Source organism: Chelonoidis abingdonii, chromosome 25, assembly GCF_003597395.2.
Source record: "Chelonoidis abingdonii isolate Lonesome George chromosome 25, CheloAbing_2.0, whole genome shotgun sequence".
In the NCBI taxonomy this organism is placed as follows: Eukaryota; Metazoa; Chordata; order Testudines; family Testudinidae; genus Chelonoidis; species Chelonoidis abingdonii.
Genome location: NC_133793.1, coordinates 11,475,032 through 11,496,030, shown reverse-complemented (window position 1 = coordinate 11,496,030; position 20,999 = coordinate 11,475,032). Strand labels below are relative to the sequence as shown.

Genomic DNA, 20,999 nt, shown 5'->3' with positions numbered 1-20,999 from the left:
CCGCCCGGGATGCGAGCCGCGGAGCCGGAGCAGCAGTAGCGGCGTGGAGCGCAGCAGAGCCGGGATCGGCGTCGGAAGCGGCTCCCCCACAGCCCGAGCCCGAGCCAGGCTCCTTGCCCCCTTTCTGCAGCCCCCCGCCCCGTGCGGTCACAGAGGAGCCCGCAGGAGCCCGGGAGTCGGATGCACTTTAACGGGTGCGGGGGGGCCAAGCAGCAAACCCGATCCACCCCCTTCCCCGGCTCCGAGAGGTGGCAGCTGCTGGGAAAGTCTCGCCCCACTTTGCCCCGGCGCCATGGAGCTGTCCACACTGCCCGGTGCTGAAGCCGACTCCGGATTCTTCTTCAACAGCAGCCGCCTGCGCGACTCGCCCTGGGGGCCCTTCCCCAACCAGAGCTTCAACCACACGGGGCCGGCCGGGGCCAAGGACCCCACCTCCATCATCATCGCCATCGCCATCACCGCCCTCTACTCGGTGGTGTGCGTGGTGGGGCTGCTGGGGAACGTCCTGGTCATGTACGGCATCGTCAGGTAGGGGCAGGGCTCCCATCGGGGCCAGGTGTGCGGGGGCGGGGGTCACCTGCACGGCTCCAGGGAGTGGGTGACACTAGGGTGACAAGGCGGGGCAGGCGGGACAGAAGCCAGCGTAAGTGTATGTGGCGGGATATTGTGTGTGAGAGAAGGGGGGGTTGTGTACAGAATGGGGTGTGTGTGTGTGCAGAATGGTGTGGGGGGTGTATACGGAATGGTAGGTGTGTGTGTGTGTGTGTGTACAGAATGGTGAGTGGGTGTGGGTGAGTGTGTACAGAATCGTGTGGGGGTGTATACAGACTGGTGGGTGGGTGTGTACAGAATGGGGTGTGTGTGTGTGTGTGTGTGTGTGTGTGTGTGTGTGTACAGAATAGTGTGGGTGGGTATGTACATAATGTTCTCTGTGTGTGTACAGAATGGTGTGTGAGCATTTGTGTGTGAACAGAATAGTGGCTGTGTGTACAGAATGTTGTGTGAGTGTTTGTGTGGGTACAGAATATTGTGTGTGTACAGAATGGTGTGTATGTGTGTACAGAATGGTGGGAGTGGGTGGGTGTGTACAGAATGGTGTGTGAGTGTGCAGAATGGTGTGGGTGTGTACAGAATGCTGTGTGTGTGTGTGTGTGTGTATACAGAATGGTGTGGGGTGTATGTGGGTGTTGTGTGTAGAAAGGTGTGTGAGCATTTGTGTGTGAACAGAATGGTGGCTGTGTGTACAGAATGTTGTGTGAGCGTTTGTGTGGGTACAGAATGTTGCATGTGTACAGAATGTTGTGTGACCGTTTGTGTGTGAACAGCATGGTGGTTGCGTGTACAGAATGGTGTGTGAGTGTTTGTGGTTGTGTATGTATCCAGAATGTTGCGTGAGCATTTCTGTGGGTGGGTGTATAAAACTAGCATATTAGAGTATGGTGGGGTATGTGTGAAAACTCGTATTACATGTGAGAGTGAAGCCACAGTGTGTGTGTGATAACAGAGAACTGTGTGTATGTCTGTGAAGCAACAGAGTATTGTGTGTGAATGAAAAAAAAATACGTGTGTGTGTGAGAGAGAGTGTGTGTCTGTGTGTGTGCAGCAGGCCCTGGAGGGGAAGGAAGGTAAGAGGAGAATATAGAACCCCTAAGTAACTGCTTCCAAATGCTGCAAGTTCCTAGTTGAGAATCATACAGTGTTAGTGCTGAAAGCTATTGACAACAGAAGGGCTAAAGCTGCCCATGCTGTATGTTGGAAGAGGTGATGGTTGAAGGTTAGCAAAATGGCAATGCAATCCTAAGGTCCTGCTGTAAAAGCCAGTCCTACCAAATCAGTGCCATCAAATGTCAAGGTGATAAAATCCGTTGCTCTCAAATCTTAAAGTTGCAGAAGGAGCTGTGCATAAGAACTGTGTTCAGTATAGCTGTGTGTTGAAAGCTTCGCTGATGGTTAAGAAGAGAGGGCGGAGGGCTCAAATCCTCAGCTGGCATTAACTAGCGTCGCTTCGCTGAAGTCAATGGAACTACTCTGCAGGTCTGGACCACTGGGCACATTTATTTCCCAGCCAGGAAAATATGACACAGCCCTAGCTCATAAATGCATTGTTAGCCTAGAGGCTATGAGTCACCGCTCACATGTGGCTGTGCTGAACCTGGAAATAAGCAAGGTGCCAATGTGGTTTTCCTTGTTATTTTTGACACAAATGAAATATACAATGAGTAGCTTTGTTAGCGGGAATTGATATGCGCATGCAGTGAATTTCAGAATCCTCATCAGGTTACTGAGTCTCACAGCTAAGCTGCATGCCCTGGCTGTATATTGCAGTTATCGAATAAAACACCCTACAGGTAACGGAATGGAGATTTTCCTTATCAGTGGACAATCACTTGGATGGCTGCAGATCTCAGCTTAATGATTCTGGCTTCAGGCACAAGCGAATATTATCTGGATCGAGACGTGCTGTTGCTCGCTATAACAGGTGAATCGCTGTGCAGTTCCCATGTCGGCACCTGATCCAAAGACCGTCAGTGTCAGCGGGAGTCTTTTCATTGCTTTCAGTGAGCTCCGGATCAGGCCACTAGCCTGGCTCACCAGAATTCATAGCAAATTGGGCCCTGGAAATTTAGAGCCAGATCCTCAGTGGTTGCTGGTGTATCTGCAGTGGCTTTCCGTGGAATTACACCTGTTTATATCACCTGAGGATCTGACCCTTAGCCTGTGAAATCTCTTTTGAGATCATGTTCTCCACAGTTCTCATCCATCCTCCCATCAGTCTCATAGCACACCTTGACTCCTGCTCTGTCACAAGGCTCAGGAGTTCTGGGGGCTCCTGGATGTCCACCCCGTAATGCTAACTCCCCGTCCATTCTCTTACAGTCTCAAAAGCACAAGGGGCTGTGGCCACAAAATTAATGGCTTCACTCTGGGTTTCTAGCTCCTGTTGGAAGGGCAAGGACAACAATCCTGCTGCCTTGGCATAGGGAGCTTAGAAGTTCCTTTACTCAAGACAGCAATTCTGTCATCCCCTGTTTGTTCTGTAGGATGTTAGTTTGCTTAAAACAAAAGCCATGTTCTTTCTGCACCCCCCACTGCTCACTATAACCCTCGCTGCACCTGATCACTGGGGCTGTCACTCATCTGGTGCCAAATTTACCTCCCTCCCACACAAACCTCCTGGGTAAGGCCTGTAAATTATTGATATTGGGACTGCAGAATCATCAAACTTGGAGCCAGAAAATATCAGTGAAGTAATGCACTCTTCAGGGCTTGGGTAGCAGCATCCAGCCCTGAAGTTATAGAAAACTCAGTATATTTTAGTAGATAAATCCTACATCAACTTCTTCCTTGGCTATTATTTATTAATTAGATTAGTTATAGTCATATTACTGTAGCATCCAGGAGCCCTGGTCATGGAGAACAAACTGTGCAAGGTGATGTACACGTTTGCGTGTGTGTTTTCCTCATTTGGGGGGGTCTTTATCTCACCTTTTAACAGCCAGTTTCACTCATTTAGAACCTGGGGAGTGGTGAGTTGTGTACTTTGCTCTTATATGGGGTTTTTCATCTGTGGATCTCAAAGCACTTTACCAAAGTAAGTATTAGCCCCATTTTACAGGTAGGGAAACTGAAGTACGGAGAGGTGAAATGATTTGCCTGAGGTCATACACTGGTGCAGTGGCCGAACTGGGATTAGGACCCAGATCCTCAGACCCTTAGGCAAGACTGCCTCCCATTTGAGAGGCAGCCATCTGCTTGAACATTGCACTGTGCATGTTTCAGTTGCAATGTGAAACACCTACAAACCTGTCATAATTGCTCCGTCGCCAGCTCCAGTATAACCAGCCTTTGATTGCCATGGTAAGACAATAGGACTGGGGATCAGTCTTGGGTAACCTCAGCAAGTAACTTAAAGCACAATTTTCAAATGTGCCTAAGGGACTTAGAAGCCTATGTCCTTGGGACTTAGGTCCCTAAGACACTTAAGGCCAGATTTTCAAAGGTATTTAGGCGCACAAAGATACAGATAGGGGTCCAGGAGGAGTTAAATATCTGAAAATCTGGTCCTTGAAAGTGACTGTAAGGGACTGGTTTTCAGGTGCTGAGCACCCCCGCCGCTGAAGAGTCTCAGGCATCTCTGAAAGTCAGGTCCAGGACCCCAGGTTGTTATCCATTTGCAAAATGGGGCAATAGGGCCGACATCACAGAACACTGTGTGGCTCCAATCAATGTCTGTGAAGTGCTTTGAGAGTCTCAGGGAAAAAAATTGTCTAAGTGTTGTTATCAACATTATAACATGCGCATAAGAGGCTAACGATGGGTAGCAATCAGAGGTAGGAGCTAAATAAGCTGTTTATTACATGGGCTGTCGTAAAATGGCAGCTTTCTTCCACATTGCTTTGATTTACAGTTTCCACCGCAGCTGCAGAAATTAGCAGAGATTTGTGTGGCGCCTGGGTAGGAAAAGAAACCCTCTTGCTCCCCTTTCATCCCACCCACCCCGTTAGTCTGAAGTGCTCATCCTACTGATGAATAGCAATGAATTAAAGCCCCGAACTTCCAGGAAGTTAACAAGTCCCATTGTTGTGGCATAAGTGGCTGTTGCGAAATCTCTGGGTTTTCAGCCCCAGAGACGAAATATACCAGCAGAACCACAGTCTCGCGTGCGGAGCCAAAAGCCAACCTCACAGGAATTTAGCACAACTGGGCAAGATTGAATATACCCCATCAAAATCCCAACTTGCAGCTATTTTCAGTTTTCCTCTGCCAGCACATTCGGTACATAGCAACCAGCGCAGCCAGGCTGGGAAATCAATGGTGTGACTCATAGAAGGTAAGTCACCACAAAACAGAGACGGCATCAGGGCTGGAAGAAACTGAATGACCTGTGCACGATCCATCCTGCCCATCCTGCTCCCATTGAACTCAATGGGGATCACAATCCAAGCAGGCCCCTTTATAGGAAGGCTTCCATTCTGTAGTGAAATCAGATAGGTCAGTGGGGGATTCCCCCCTCCCCAACCTGTCTCAGATACAGAATTGAAAAGGATTTTTTAGGACCTGATTCTGCACCATTGGCACAGCTCGAGTTGATTTCAATGGGAGCAGGCTGGGCCCGAGCCGAAGCTCCTTGAAATCCATCAAAACACTCTCCTTTGGCTTTGACAGTAGCAAGCTTGGACCTTTACTGATTAGTTTTAGGGCGCTGGGGTAGGAAATGCATAGCACCGTGAAGCCTCAACTTTTGAAAGGAAGATAAAGTACAGTATGGTTCAACTGCTCAAACAGTAGCTATCGTGGTATGTTCGCCGCAGCATCTTAGCAAGTAAAGCAACACAAGGGTGTGCACTGGTGCCTGTATAATCGTTAACCTGCCTGTCAGGTATTTTTAATCTTTGCAGCCTCCGTGAGCTGGCTGGGTGGGTGGGAGGACAGACTGTGACTAACAGATCAAACCAGGCCTGCTCCAAAGTCTGGAGGGATTTTCCATTGCCTCCAACAGGCTTTGCATCAGGCACATACTGAAAAGTGAATTAAACCATCAAAGCTCTGCTAGAGACATATCCCATTGCAGCGTCATTGTGCAGGATGCATGTTATTGGCTCTTTAGATGCCTGCAGCTGGTTCAGGAAAGAATTGTCAGGAAGGGGTTCTTTAAAAATTCATAATTGTTACCTGCTACCTCTAAAGCTTAAAAATCCATCTATCTAGGTTAATATATGGAGCCTATTGCGGTGGTCTAATGACCAGTGGTCTGAGACCCTAAGCGATTTAATCCATATGAAATAACCAATTGCCGTTCTCCGGCACCTTCAGTCTGAGGCTCTGAAAGTGCTTTGCTCAGGGGAGTGACATAATGCACCCAGTCCCAGCCCATATGCTGAAACCAGCTGCAAAAGCGAAGACACCAACGGCCCAAAAGGAAAAAGCATGGCCCCAACCCTGCACACCTTGGGCCATATTCTGCTTTCAGTTGCGCAAGTGAAGTGGCTCCACTTCAATCAATGGAGTCATTCCAGATTTACAGTGGGGGAGCTGAGGGCAGGACTGAGCCCATGCTGTGCCTGGGACTCTCTTGTTGATTTCAAAGGGAAATCCATGCATCCGTGCAGGATAGGGCATTAAAGCTGCATCCAACATGCCGTTCACATTCAAAGCTAACTTCAAAGCCGACTAAGGGGGGCTGGGGGACGATCCTGCATGCCCATGCAGATGAGACGGTGAAGGGGCAGCAGGAAGGCAAAAAGAGCCTCTTCCCCCTTTTTCACGGCTGCTTGAAGCTCAGGAAGCAGGGAGGGCGGAACCCAGAGCCAGGATGGCCAGCAGAGATAAGCCAATGGCAGGAAGGGGCACACACTGGACCATGTGTGAGAACGTAGCAGGAGTCACTAAGGCCTGTGCCTTGGTTGCTCTCCCAGAACCACAGTCCCTGTCTCAGACCAAGTGAGGCCACTGGGTGAGGGCCTTGGCGCCCACCTTCTCCTCACACCCTCTTTCTCCTAGTCCAGGGGCAGGACTGTGCTGGGATCCTAGGCCTGGCCCCAGTAGGGCGGACAGAATACAAAGGCTCTCCTCCTTTACTTACCCTCGCAGGGGATGGAGCACCTTAGCCCTGGCATCTCCTGAGCACAGCGACAACTCCTCTCTAGTGCCACTGATGGCAGGAGAGTCCCAGGCTGGGGATTTGTAGGGCAGGGGGGCCATGGTGGTGGCAGGGTGGGGCTCCAGGGCTGTTTCTCTCCAGGCCGCCTTGTGGTGCAGATTTGGTAGTTGTCTGACGTGTTTGTAGCCTGTGGATCCTTCTCATTCCCCATTTGATGCGGAGGTTTGTTTTTCTGCAGTTCTTAGAAATGTTCAGCCAGGAATCTGTTGCTTTGTGACTCCCCTGCTCCCTGCCCAATTCCTCATCACCCCGGTCTCTTCATGGAAAATCAAGCATTTGCAAATATATATATTTTTTAAGAGTCCCACACCCCTGCCCGCTTGCCTCCAGCCACCTCCACTAGAATTCTATGGTGGTGACCTGAGTCACCTCCGAGAGCAGTTCCTCCCCTCTGCGGTCACGGGAACCCCGCTGGTGGCTGTCCATGTCTAGTCATGCTGGCTTATTGAGGACTTCGGAAGGGGTGCAGGTGGAGACGCGCTCCCGGGTGGTGTTCCTCGCCTGGGAGAAGCTGTTCTGCTCCATCCGGGATCGGAAGGGCAGGCAGAACTCCTGGAAGCACCTCTTGAATTTCTCATCCAGGAAGGCATAGAGGACGGGGGTGAGGCTGCTGTTGGTGTAACCAAGGGCGATGCAGAAGTGCAAGCTGGCCACCACGTAGGGGTTCTTCTTGTCTATGTCCACCAGCGTCCAGACGATGACGAAGATGTGGATGGGCGTCCAGCAGATGATGAAGGCTGCTACCATGACCAGTACCATGCAAGTGATGCGGCGCAGATTGCAGTCCCTCTGTTCCACACTGAATACAGTGATGCCACCTATGACAAACCCACAGAAGTCTAGCCAGATTCCAGCCCTTCGCTTTACTCGGCCCTTACTGGGTCTCTTACCAGCTTCCAGGACGGTTTCTCTGAGGACAGCCCAGTCGGTTGAAATCTGCCCGGTTCGCTCGCCACCTCGTTAAATACTAAGCATTTCTAGGAGCAGGGATGCAATCCACTTCAGAAATAGCTCCTCCTGCAGATGCGGGTGTGAGACTCGGCACCCACCCACACATGCACACACGTGCGTGACTGTGCAGAAACACACAGACACATGCATCAGTGCACAGATACACCCGGGCACACACAATACACGTGTCATCACAGCCCTGGTCAAGCTCCCTCTGCTGTTTTTGGATCCCACCACTGGACCCAGGTGCTTTTGCCGCCGCAGGCACGTGCTTGGTGCGCTGGTGCCTGGAGCCGCCTTGACACTAATGGCCCAGTTTGCAAAAATACTCAGCAAGCCACTGAAGTCAGTGGGAGATGCAGGTGATCAGCTCCTTTGAAAGTCAGGCCATCTCTGTATTAGCTACCCATGCTCCTTCCCCTACGACGATTCTCAGGTTGCAGGGTGCACAGAGTCTTGGGTTTAGCATACTCTGGGGGTGAGAATCAGCATCCTTGTGAATCTGACTGTGATTTGAAGAGGACGCAGTGGGACATCCTGAAATTATTCCTCTAATACCTCCTTGTTCACCCCATTCTTGTATCAGCCCAGTGACAATCATCCTCCTCCGTGTCATGAAAACTGCTCCTTGTGGGTGGCCTTCACCGCGGACCGTTTCCTGTCATTGGGTGGGCGCTTTGCATCTGACGTGATGGACACTAAGCCGTTTCACCAGCTTTAAATCTCCGGGGGCAAAGAGCATCGTGAGTACGTGCTCGGCGGCGGCAGCTGCTGCTCTGAGTTAGCTAAACCAATTGAGTCTCCCACCTAGTGACTGTGCTGCAGGACTGGCCAAAGAGATCCTTATGCACAGCCTCAGTGGGCTAGTGATCCCCAAAGTCAATGGGAAGTCAGACGGGCCAGATAGCACAGGTTTGGGAGACGCCACTAGGTATGCCTGGTAGAAAAGACATTGACCCCAAAGGAAGCTGCAGTCATGAAGGGGGCACATCCACTCCCCTGCACCTGGCTCATACGGCGACCTGGACCCTGGGGAGATGCACCGAATCCTGCACTCCCCAGAGACCACAGAGCTGCTGTGACCCTAACCCAACCCTTCTGCAGGGGGAAAGTGGGAGAATCCACAGAACAGCCGCTCCTCCAGCCTGGCCCAGGCCTCACCTCCATCTGATCCCTCCTCTATCTCAGCTCCCTTCCTGCAGGGACAGTTTTGTGGCTGGTATAATTAGGTGGGGCTTGGTGGCACCTGCTTACGCCAGAGCTGAGTTTGGCCCAGAGTGTTTCACAGGCTGCTCACAATTTGCAGAAACACATTGATCCCCAGGTAATGAGCCAAATAACGCGGAACGGGAAACAATAATTAACACATAGATAGAGGAAATGAAGACAAGTGTTTATAGGTATCTCTAAAGACCTCAGGAATATGTAAACAGTGTCTTTCAACTTGTTTGGATTCACGTGGTACCTAGCTACAGATAGAAGTTTGCCACAGTGTCCTAGAACAAAACATTTTCCCGACCTCCCATTGTTGGCAAGGCTAGAGAGACGGGATAGTCTTTGTTGATTCTAGCTTCAGTTTCCACCTCTGCCACAGACCGTGTGTGTGACCCTGGGGGATGTCACATGGGGCCAGATTCTCAAGTGCTGTGCATACACAGCTGGAGCCTGATTTTCAAAATAACCAGCCTACCTGGCTCTTAGAATCATAGAATATCAGGGTTGGAAGGGACCTCAGGAGATATCTAGTCCAACCTCCTGCTCAAAGCAGGACCAATCCCCAACTAAATCATCCCAGCCAGGGCTTTGTCAAGCCTGACCTTAAAAACCTCTAAGGAAGAAGATTCTACCACCTCCCTACGTAACCCATTCCAGTGCTTCACCACCTCCTAGTGAAAAAGTTTTTCCTAATATCCAACCTAGATCTCCCCCATTGCAACTCTTATATAGCACTTTTCCCCACTAACACAACCATGCCTCCTGAATCCCAGCCCAGCGCTCTATCCACTAGGCCATCCTGCCTCCAGAATAAACAGCATCCCAGCGGTGTGGCCCAGGAGTTGAACCCGAGTCAGCTACTGGGAAAGAAGTGCTGCACCCTCCGCAAAGGGAGGAACCAAAGTAAAGCCAAACCTCTGCTCTCATTTGCACTAGCGATGTAAAGAATTTGCTTAGGTCAACAAAGACAAATGCTTTACTCATCAGACAGCAGGCTGGGAACTTGCTGCTTTATTCCACTGCAGCCCAACAGAGCCTGGGGGAGAAGGGAGTGTTCTCACTCACACACCAGCAAGCAAGGGAAGGGTGGAGCATGGTGCCATCCCATAATGCTCTGGGTAACCCTAGCCTGACCAGTGTAAAACCACTGGCTTCCCTGGGCTTACCCCTGGTTGGCACTGGTGTGCGAGAGACCAGAGCTGAGCAAAGAGGGACAGATCCTCATTTGGGAGGGACAGATCCTCAGAGGGACTGATCCTCTTTCTTTCACACCCAGGGTGCTAGTATTTTACCCCAGCATTGACAGGGGTAAACTGCCACTCAGGGCAGAGGTGGCCAGAACCGGGCCCTGCTAGTTTTTAAGCTGCAGCATATTAAACCAAAGGTAACTTTTAGAACTGCCATTCCGGGCTGGGCTCACCTGAAGCTCTTTCATTATTTACCTGTAAGAACAGGCACAAGCCATGCAAGAATCCTTCCTCCCACTTTGCCACTAACCTTTCACTCTAACCGGGAAGGACCACTTCTGGCGGGGGATGTAAGGGGGCTTAGCTTTTCCCCTGTCTCTGGGCAAGTCCGAGGCTTTAATGGTGACAAAACATCCACTGGTTTTCTTTCCTCCTTCCCGTGGGATTCGGCAGCCTTCCTGTTCCCTTTTTCACAGGCCTAAAGTCTGTTTCATTCTGACACTTCAATCCACTGCCGATTCACTGCCTCTTTAGCCTGGCTGGTGTAGCAGCTGGAGCAGGGTACGTGTGCCCCTCTCATAAATGCAAACTGGTTGTGATTTCCACCTGGGGGATCAGAGGAGAACCCCTGACTGGATTAGCCAGCCCTCTGGGGCGGGGATATGGCCCATACCCCTGCACTGAGTCTTTTCTGCGCTTCGACAATCCTATTGATCATAGCGGTTTCTCCCTTTGCAGCTCACCCCTGCACTTCAAAGGCGTTGATGTGCTTGTTTGAAATGCTTTGCGTTAACCAAAGGGTTAGTTGTCTCCACACCTAGTACATGTGGGTTCATTAGAACACTCGGGGCCAAATTAATCACGGGTGTAACTCTCGGTGAACTCAGGGAAGGGACATCTGGGACTGCATGTCACGGTCCCAGGCACCTCTCAGTCTGGCCGCAAGGAAGGGTGTCTACATAAGACGACACAAGCGATGTTAACGTTCTAGCTTCACAGCTCGCGCTTGGGTTTAATTAGTGAGGGCAGCTTTGTCTGAGCCCAGCGCAGCAGGGAGGTGCGTTGAAAAGTTGTGCTTCACACTGGCTTGAAAGGGACTTCTGTCTGAAAGATGGTTTAGGCTCCTGTTCTATCTCGCCCTTAAGTGTTTGTCATCGTGGGTTTGACTAGAAATGAAGGCTGCTTTGTGATTCTTCCCTACACAGCGGCTCCTCGGTAGGCTTAGAGAGTGCCATGTTTCTTCTGTCCCACCCAACAACGTCACATTCATTTCCCCCCTCTTGGAAACAATGGGGCACCCAACCTTCAGTCCTTGTAATTTACTAACGTCAGAGGGAGTCAGCTGCTTCCAGGTACCCCGCCAGGCCATTATCTTTGAATGATATGAAATGACTTGCGTGGCCTGGGGTAATGCACAGATCAAGGAGGGTGGGACACATGGTAGCTCAGGGCATATGCTGGACGCAGAAAGGGTTAAAAGTGAAGTGAATGAAAGCAATCGACCTGCCATGCCTTGGGAAGTCACCATCCCCGGAGGAAATACTTAGTTCACTCAGGGATCTAGTCGCCTCTCCCTACACACAGGTACATCCCCACCCATACTATGGGAGTGCTGGACCTGGTGGGAAGGTGACCAGGGTGTTTTGTGTTCCTGTATGCTCCACCCCCCGGGTGTTTCAAGGGTTGGCTAGCATGGCCGTGTGGTCTCGTTGTCCAACTAGCAGGCTGTGCACTTGGACTGCCTGAGATCTAATCCAGGCTCTTCCGCTGCCCTGCCTGTGTGGCCGGTAAGTGCATCATATGGCTCCTCTGTGTAACTTCAGCAGTTCGGCCCACCTCCAAGAGGGACTGATGGATGCTCTAGAAGAGGAAAGAGCGCCTCAAGGTTGAGTCATGGGATCTGTTCCTGGCTCTGCTAGACATCCCATGTGACCTTGGGCAAGTTGCTTAATCTTCCCAGGCCTCAGTTCTCCAGCTGTGAAGTAGAGATGATGCTAACACCAATGATACTTCCTTTGTGAGGTGCCTCCTTAGACTAGAAGCCCTTTGGACTCTCTCATTCAGTTTACACACAAGGGCTAGCACAATAGGGCCCTCATCTTGGCTGTGGCTTCTCAGCACGACAGAGAGATGAGTTATTCATCACCATCATCATCCCTGCCCAACTGAGGCGTTGTGGAGATTTAACGGAGGTTCTGCACTTTGAACATGGGTGAGGAGCACTCAGGATTAAGAGACGACTTTCTGATGAGAGAACACATTAGCAGCTCACCCACTGCCACAGCACACAAGTGAATCTTTTTCTGTGTGGATAAAGGAGGCTCCATAACATACCTGCAGCCCTCCGCAGAAAGAAACTGGGGCCATTCTTGCACCCCAGGCTTGGGCCAGCTGCAACATCAAGTTCACTAGGGAAGAGTATGTAAGGAGTTACTTGCCTCTGGTGTGTCTTTGCAGCAAGATGATACCCAGATACCAGACCCACATCAGAGCCACCACATGACGGGGCCAGGCTGCCAGCCAGTTAGTCCCCAGGCTATGGTACACACCACTAATCAGGAAAGGCAAGGGCCCTGTTGTTACTTTGAAACAGGAAGGGAAAGATGCTACCATGAAGTGTCCCTTCCATTCCACTCCTACTACCCTGGACCATCTGGCCCTCTGGTGACAGAACAAATCATGAAACATAATATACATAGCTGACCCTGCCTAAGCCTCTGGTGCCTACCTATCCATAAAACTCCATTTTCATGGTCCAGCTCGTACACTTCCCAAGGTTGCAATGACCCCCTTCCTGGGCAGTCATGAGAACCGAACACCAATCACACCTCTTCTCCACTTCAAGCAGGTCTGGTTTGCAGCATGCCCCTGTGGTGAACAGACTCGGCAGCTCTCAAACCAACTGGGGAAGCAAATTCCAAAGTCAAGAACACTTGGCCAAGACCAGACTGGGGCTGGCTGTAGCTCTTTCTGAATGACGAGAGCTTCATAGATTCCACAGTTCAGAACCTTGAAGACTTTGGAACCCTTTAGAATATTCAGGGTTCTAGATTTTGCCTCGTGCCGGAACCCGACCTTTTAGAACTTCTGAGGGTGGCATCCCATAATTTAAAGGGCAAAAGAAAAAAAAATTTCATTCATGTTCTGAAAATTCTCAACGTTTCGTGAGGGACCCAGGACCTCATCCCTGGTGCCGCTATGAAAATGGCTAATTGCATTTGTTTCTACATGTTTAATATGCATTGGAACAATCTGCAACCAGGAAGGAGCATCTTGGTGGTTAGTGCAGAATGTGGTGAGAAGGCAAAACTCTTGAGCTCTGTTCCAGGACCTGCTAGCTGTTGGCTGCATTGATTTTGTATAAACTGCTTAATCTCTCAGGCCAGAATTTTCAGAAGAGCTCAGCTCTCATTTAGGCATCTAAATAAATACCCAGATTTTAGACATCCTGAAAAGTGCTTTGAAATAAGCAGCTAAATTATGCAGGCGTCTCAATAAGCAGACAGATATTCAAAAGACATCAGCAGATCCGGTGCACGTTGAGTGCTGAGCACTTTTGAAAAGCTATCTGTAAGTGTCACAGTAGGAGCTGCCATATACAGGGAAAACCTGGCCCAGAGCTCTTCTGGAAATGTGTCCCTGTATGCCTCAGTTTTCCTGCTCTAAAATGGTTCGAAAAATCATGTTGTTCTGGGCTCTACTATATAAAGTTTGTAAAGTCTTTGGGGAAACTTAGGTGAAAAAAAGCTACAATTGCAAAGAAATATTATGAAGCATGATGTTTCAGCACGCTAGTTCCCTTAGGTAGCTGAATGGATTTCTGCATGCAATCTGGTAGAAAACAAAACTGAGAAGAAAGAAAGAAAGAAAGAAAGAAAGAAAGAAAGAAAGAAAGAAAAGCAGCCAGCCATATGAAGAAGCTTGCCTAACTGCCTCTCTAGCTGCAAAGACAGATTAAATTGGTTTAATTTGAAATGAGGCCTTGTCTGAAAGACTTTTCATGCATTATTACCTCATCTTCCTTTGAATTCTCAAAGCAATTGCTTTTCTCGCCAATCTAGCTACAGAAATGATTATTACCTCCTTGTTCAGCTAATGAGATTAGAACCTCGGCAGGGTCTGAACTTTATTCCACTCATTCCTAATGAGAGCCCCAATTCAGCCAAGTACCTGAGCGTGGGTGTAATTTTAAGGAAACCACTTAAGCACGTATTTAAGGCTATGGGCTTGTCTACACCGGCAAGGATAAAGTGCTGCCGTGGCAGCACTTTAATGTGGCTTGTGCAGTCACAGCAGAGAGCTCCCTCAGCGCTCTAAAAAAAACACCTCCACGAGGGGCGCAGCTCCCAGAACCAATGTACTGTCTACTCTGGCGCATTACAGCGCTGAAACTTGCTGAGCTCGGGGGGAGGGGTGTTTTTTTCACAGTCTACACTATACAGATAAACCAACCCGTGTTACCTCTTGTCTACACTAGCAATTTACAGCGCTGCCACTTTCTTGCTGCCATCCCAGCGCTGGTAGCTACACGCCTTGTGAATGTTCTTTTTTTAGAGTGCTGGGGAAGAGCACTTTAGCGTTGCCAGTGTAGAATAGCCCTTAGGTTGACTTACAGCCACCGCATTAATCACTGAGGTGGCTCATGTCCACATTACCTTCCTTCTGTCGGTGGTACCCATCCTCACCGGGAGCAGTTCCACCGACTTGTTGGAGAAAAACATAGTTCTCACTCTCCGGTTGGGCACAGCAAAGCAGATATTTTATTATCTCTAGTAATTGCATGGAGGGAAAGAGCTAAACAGATCTCTCTGCAGGTAAACAATCACAGCAAGCATTCATACCTATTGTTACATACAATAACGAGCAACAGCTGCGTTTTGTTTATACATCGGTCATCCTGATATCTTATTTTTCTCACTTCTTTTTAGACTCTAGTCTACATTCCATATTTATCTACACAAGGTCACAACAACTTCTCACACAGTTCTTTCCCACTCGCCTCACACAATCCTCGCTTCTATAAGCCTTGTGTTATTAGGGTAACAGCTGGCCTGTCTCTTGCTCACAGAAGAGACTGTTTGCATTGAAATCCCCTTCAAAACCCTGTCAGTTCTTGCTCTACTTCCTCTACTGAAGAGGGGCAGCATGGAGGACTGAGCACCAGGGATCTCAGCTCCATGCAGATCCCCATTGCTGCCCGCTCGGGTTTCTTGCCACCAGCTGGGAGATAAACACACAGAATTCGGTCGGCTGCCCTGCTTCAGTAGGGTTCTCAGCAGGGAGCCCAGGCAGCAACCGGCTGAAGCCGGGACCCTGGTTTGGAGACCCGACAGCAGCCTGGCTTGTGAGCCAGATTTCTTGTCAATTTCATGGCTCACGGAGCTGTGAAATCGACAAGAACGACAACCCACAGGGGATGGAAGGAAGGCAGGGTCTACACAGACGCTGCATCTGCCTAACTAATCCAACATAAGCCCCACGCCTCTCGTTGAGGTGGTTTTATTATGCCAACATAGCGGGGGAATGACATCGGTGGAAGGAGCATTTCAGTACATAAACCGCCTCTGTTTTGTCAACAAAAGCCAATTTTTGTCAACAAAACTGTGTAGTGAAGACAAGGCCTTGAACCGATCCTAGATGTACCAGTGCTGAAGACCCAATCTTGCAAGGTGCTGCTCAGCAACCCCGCTGATCAGCTGTTCAGTGGTGGGTGGGAGAGACGGGGGTTAGGAGGCGGAGCAGAGGCGGTAAAAGACAGAGCGAGGGTGGGGCATGTTCAGGGGAGGGGGCGGAGTGTGGGCAGGAAGAGGTGGAGCAACGGTGAGGCGGTGGGGGCAGAGCAGCCACCCAGAGAGAAGAAAGTCGGTGCCTGTGCTCAGCGGTATTTAGGGGTCTTAATCCCATTGGTTTCAATACCTAAATACCTTTGAGGATCTGGGTCTTAGGGAGTCTCCGCACCGCACCCATCTCGCCTTGGCACTGATGCGCTTTAACATTTCTCCTTCCCACTGTGCCCTCAGATACACCAAGATGAAAACAGCCACCAACATTTACATCTTCAACCTGGCCCTCGCCGATGCGCTGGCGACGAGCACGCTGCCCTTCCAGAGTGCCAAATACCTGATGGAGACCTGGCCCTTTGGGGAGCTGCTCTGCAAGGTGGTTCTCTCCATCGACTACTACAACATGTTCACCAGCATCTTCACGCTGACCATGATGAGTGTGGATCGCTACATTGCCGTCTGCCACCCGGTCAAGGCCCTGGACTTCCGCACCCCAGCCAAAGCCAAGATCATCAACGTCTGCATCTGGGTCCTCTCCTCTGTGATCGGCGTGCCCATCATGATCATGGCTGTGACCAAGTCAAAAGGCAAGTGAATGTGGGCCCCTGCTGTGATCCATTGACGGGGGTCTACGCCAGCGCCAACTAACCCTCCTGTAACAGGAGGACTGACACTCAGGCATCGTCTACTCTTGTGGCGGCTACACACCCCGGTGAAAAAGAGGCTGCATCCTCACTGCGGTATGTAGCCATAACGCAGCAGTGGAAGGCTCTGGCCGGGCAGTGGCAGTGGTGAAAGACTCCAGCAGCGGGGAGCTCCCAGAGCGTTTTCCCTCTGCCATAGCTTTCCCCTGTGGTAGAGAAAGGCGCCGGTTGCAGGGAGGCAGCAGGACATTATACTCCATTAATAGAGCTAAAAAAGTGGTGTAGCAGGAGGCAGGGTCAGCTCCTGGCACCAGCATCCCAAGCAGGTGTTTGGGGAGGCAATCTGCAAGGGGCGGCAGCCCGTGCGTTCTTGCCCCCAAGCAGCACGCCGAACTGCCCCTGGACGGCGGGGGCAGTCCCTGCGGCTCATGCATTTTGCAGCAGCGGCAATTTGGCGGCAGCGTCTATGTTCAGCTGCCCGCGGCGGCAATTCAACGGCTTCTGTCTTCCGGCTGAAGATAGAAGCTGCTGCTGAATTGCCACTGCCGCAGAAACGCATGTGCCACCCTAACGGCACATGGACTGCCTGCGCCGTCAGCGGCAGCAATTTGGCATGCTGCTTGGGGCGGCAAAAACAGTAGAGCCTGCCCTGGCTGGAGGAGGCGCTGCTTGGGCGTGTAGAGAGCCATTCAGGGTACATACCTAGGGCTCTGGCATGTCTGTAACTCTACTCACCTAACCAGTGCCTCACCATTTACACGGCTATCTATACCCGTGTTAGCTGGGGATACGTGTAACACATAAGTGTAGATGCAGCTTCAGGCTGAAGGGGAGGGATGGTGGTGCGGGGAAGGCTTTGGGCTAGGACAAAAAAGGACTGGCTTCCATTCTTGGCATTGGCCCAGACTCCCCCCATGCGGATCACTGAATTCCTCAGTTCCCCCCAAACCCATCCCACCGCCCCTGCATGCCCTAGATCTCCCAGCAGTTCCTCTCCAGCCCTGTCTCTTAGCGAAGGTGATTAGTTCTGATCTTGAACAGGCTGGTTAGTGGGGGGATGTCACTGTCAACATCCATTTGGCAGCTTCTCTGCAATGAGTCCTTGGCCACCATTCCAGAGTACAGGCATCTGCATCACAGGGTTCAGTGTGACGACAACCAGTGATCAGAGGAAGGGCTTTATCTTTACACATCCGTAGAGGCTTCTGTTTAAGAATCTCAAGACATTTATCATTTGTATGGCAGCATGGCCCAGAAGCCCCAACTCAGGATAAAGGTCCCACTGTGCAAGGTGCTGTACACACATCAAAGGAAAAGGTGATCCCCTGCCCCAAAGAGCCCGCAATCTATGCATGCTTTACAAACATTTATCAGCCCTTACAGTGTAGTATGAGACAGGTAAATAGTGTTAGACTGATTTTACGGATGGAGAAACTGAGGCACCAACAGGTGAAATGTAGCACTCCAAAACTCAGACCAGACCCACCCTGAAGTTTGGAGCAGGAGTCTGGATCTGGTTCTTCGATGCATGCCCAGATCTCCTTAAAAAACTTGCCCAAGGCCATTAAATGTGTCAGTGGCAGAGTTTTAGAAAGCCCCAGTTGTAATTGCAAACAACAATTCTCCATTAGTTTTCATGAAGTTTACAGATCAAGTACATTCTCATCTGAACATTAACACACACTTTTGATCTAGGTAATTACAGGGATATACATAAAGTTATGCGATAGCAATCCACAGATTATAGATAAGTGAAGACAATACCATTAACGGTTCCTTTGAGCTAACACACAAGTGACCTGGCCTAATTATATTACAATACCTTTTGACAATCCTTGGATTTCTATTAGCATATGAGTGAATTAGCCTGCAGTCCTGTCCTGAGCTGTTACCTGGGTAGACAGCATCACACCAAGTCACCAGCACTCACCACTAGGCAGCACTCCATCTCTGAAGCACTCTGTTTAGCCAGCATTAAATCAAATCAAGCGCAAATGTTAGGAATTTAGCTGGATCTGTTAGGAAACTGACAGGTGCCAAGGTTGGAAGCTGCACGCACACAGACAGAGCTGTCTGCTGAAAACGGGTGCCGGGTGGGCTGCACAGAGGATTGTGGGGGTGGCAAATTTGAGACAGTCTAAGTATTTGAATACAATAGGAGACGCAGCATGCAAATAAGGCCCTATTGTATGCAAAAGCAGGCTCCTACTCTGGTGCAAATTAGGCCTGTTGAATTCAAGTGCAGTTCCAATTATCCTGCAGATGTGATCCCCCTTGGTGTAGAACTGTCAGGAACATTTAATTATGTTGATGCAGAAACACGGAAACACGTCAGGAGTTTTAATAAGCAGAGGGGGACTATAAATGCACCCCTGGGGCAGCTGATTAAGGGGGTATTCCTCTGGCTCTGGCTCTCTCTCTCTCTCCCACCTATCCACCACTCTCCCTTACCCTCTCTCCCCTGCAGATGGTATTGTGCTCTGCATGCTCCAATTCCCTGAACCCGCCATGTACTGGGACACGGTCACCAAGATCTGCGTGTTCATCTTCGCCTTCATGGTGCCTATCCTGGTCATCACCATCTGCTACGGGCTAATGATTCTCCGTCTCAAGACCGTCCGCCTCCTCTCGGGCTCCAAGGAGAAGGACCGCAATCTGCGCCGCATCACCCGCATGGTACTGATTGTGGTAGCAGCCTTCATCATCTGCTGGACGCCCATCCACATCTTCGTCATTGTCTGGACGCTGGTGGACATAGACAAGAAGAACCCCTACGTGGTGGCCAGCTTGCACTTCTGCATCGCCCTGGGTTATACCAACAGCAGCCTCAACCCTGTCCTGTATGCCTTCCTGGACGAGAACTTCAAGAGGTGCTTTCGGGAGTTCTGCCTGCCCTTCCGGTCCCGGATGGAGCAGAACAGCTTCTCCCGGGCGAGGAACACCACCCGGGAGCGCGTCTCCACCTGCACCCCTTCCGAAGTCCTCAATAAGCCAGCATGACTAGACATGGACAGCCACCAGTGGGGTTCCCGTGGCCGCAGAGGGGAGGAACTGCTCTCGGAGGTGACTCAGGTCACCACCACAGAATTCTAGTGGAGGTGGCTGGAGGCAAGCGGGCAGGGGTGTGGGACTCTTAAAAATATATATATATTTGCAAATGCTTGATTTTCCATGAAGAGACCGGGGTGATGAGGAATTGGGCAGGGAGCAGGGGAGTCACAAAGCAACAGATTCCTGGCTGAACATTCCTAAGAACTGCAGAAAAACAAACCTCCACATCAAATGGGGAATGAGAAGGATCCACAGGCTACAAACACGTCAGACAACCACCAAACCTGCACCACAAGGCGGCCTGGAGAGGAACAGCCCTGGAGCCCCACCCTGCCACCACCATGGCCCCCCTGCCCTGCCATGAGGAAGGGCAGGATGGGGGAACCTGCCGCTGCTTTCATGAGGGTGGGGCTGCTTCTTTAGCTCTCAGCTGATGTAAAAGCCCAGGCACCCTTTGAACGCAGGTCGGCATGATGCAAACTGCAAAGCTGCAACCCTGTGAAGTTTTGTGCTGTTGAAGCGTCGGGTTTTGTTCCCCTGACACCAGCAGAAACCTCAGCCAGCTGTGAGCAAGTGGCGCATCGCACTCTGGATCCCATGCAAGGTAGAACTGGGATTCTCCAGCAGCCCAAGGACTCTGGAGAGGAGCCCTGTGCTTTTTTTTGTGCCTGTTCTGACCTTGTACACGGCAGGCCCCAGTGCATTCTGCTGACCCTTTGCTGCTGCGCTCTGGGATGACTGCTCAGGACCCCCCCATAGGAGAGCAGAGCACACACTGACTGCCATGTCTTGTATATATGCACACTCCAACAGCCCTTGGGAGGCAACACCTGTCCAGGGAGGCCTGGGACATTCCTGCCCGGCGTGTGGCTGCTTGTCTTGTGTGCCTGCGTTGTTCCTTTCGCCACATCGTTATTACTCTGCACAGCCTTACGCGGTGCAAAGCGGGATCTGGAGGAGTCAGCCAACTACCCTGCTTACGATGGCCTGGCACAGCTCGGAGCCTCATGTACACTCGTGAAAGGTGTGCCAGGATCTACCTGGCAAGGACACGCTCACACTGGTCCTAGCAGAGAGGCACCGCGTTGTGCATTCAATGCCACAGTAGGAACTGGGTTTGTAGCTATACACGAGCAGCGGAAGAGGGGAGCGGGGAGATATTAAACGGACTCCCTCTGCTGTCTCTGGGAGAGGTGAAACACTGAAGTTAAAGATCCTTTCAAGACTTTTCCAAAAAGAGAACCAGGATCCCTGCTGTGCCTCCCTCTCTCTCACTTCGGGCCTCCCCCAAACCCCAGTCAAGTCAATGCGAGTGTTTCCCAGGACTTCGGTGGGGTTTGAATCAGCCCTTAAAGTGGGCTAGGGGGGCCCACACTGTGGTAGAGTCATTGCTAGGCTGGCAGTGGCTCTCACTTTTGCCTGCCGCAGCCAGTCTCAGGGCCCAATTCTCCAACCTGGGCCCAGAAGCTAGGGGTCAAGTGGGCATTCAGGTGTCCGGGTACCCATC

The 20,999-nt window shown here is 50.8% G+C and overlaps 2 protein-coding genes across 2 annotated transcripts; one reads left to right on the top strand and one right to left on the bottom strand.

Annotated features, from left to right (window-relative positions):
• The first annotated feature begins 234 nt into the window (after positions 1–234).
• On the top strand, positions 235–19,521 carry OPRD1 (opioid receptor delta 1). Its single transcript, XM_075060952.1, has 3 exons — positions 235–528; positions 16,035–16,383; positions 18,905–19,521. The coding sequence occupies exons 1-3, from the start codon at positions 293–295 to the stop codon at positions 19,439–19,441; spliced, it is 1,122 nt and encodes a 373-aa protein (XP_074917053.1). The 5' UTR covers positions 235–292; the 3' UTR covers positions 19,442–19,521.
• Positions 7,048–15,981, bottom strand: LOC142045942 (delta-type opioid receptor-like). The gene is made up of 2 exons (XM_075060869.1): positions 15,939–15,981; positions 7,048–7,479 (listed from the first exon to the last, which is right to left on the bottom strand). Exons 1-2 carry the CDS (start codon positions 15,979–15,981, stop codon positions 7,094–7,096), a joined length of 429 nt encoding a protein of 142 aa, XP_074916970.1. The 3' UTR covers positions 7,048–7,093.
• Positions 19,522–20,999: the final 1,478 nt, after the last annotated feature.

Bases quoted from the DNA above. Each gene is read 5' to 3' on its own strand.
- OPRD1 (XM_075060952.1), top strand. From the start codon at position 293: ATGGAGCTGTCCACACTGCCCGGTGCTGAAGCCGACTCCGGATTCTTC. The intron at 529-16,034 runs GTAGGGGCAGGG...CTGTGCCCTCAG, and splicing joins GTCATGTACGGCATCGTCAG to ATACACCAAGATGAAAACAG. The intron at 16,384-18,904 runs GGCAAGTGAATG...CCTCTCTCCCCT, and splicing joins TGGCTGTGACCAAGTCAAAA to GCAGATGGTATTGTGCTCTG.
- LOC142045942 (XM_075060869.1), bottom strand. From the start codon at position 15,981: ATGGGTGCGGTGCGGAGACTCCCTAAGACCCAGATCCTCAAAG. The intron at 7,480-15,938 runs GTATTTAGGTAT...GGTTTGTCATAG, and splicing joins TAAGACCCAGATCCTCAAAG to GTGGCATCACTGTATTCAGT.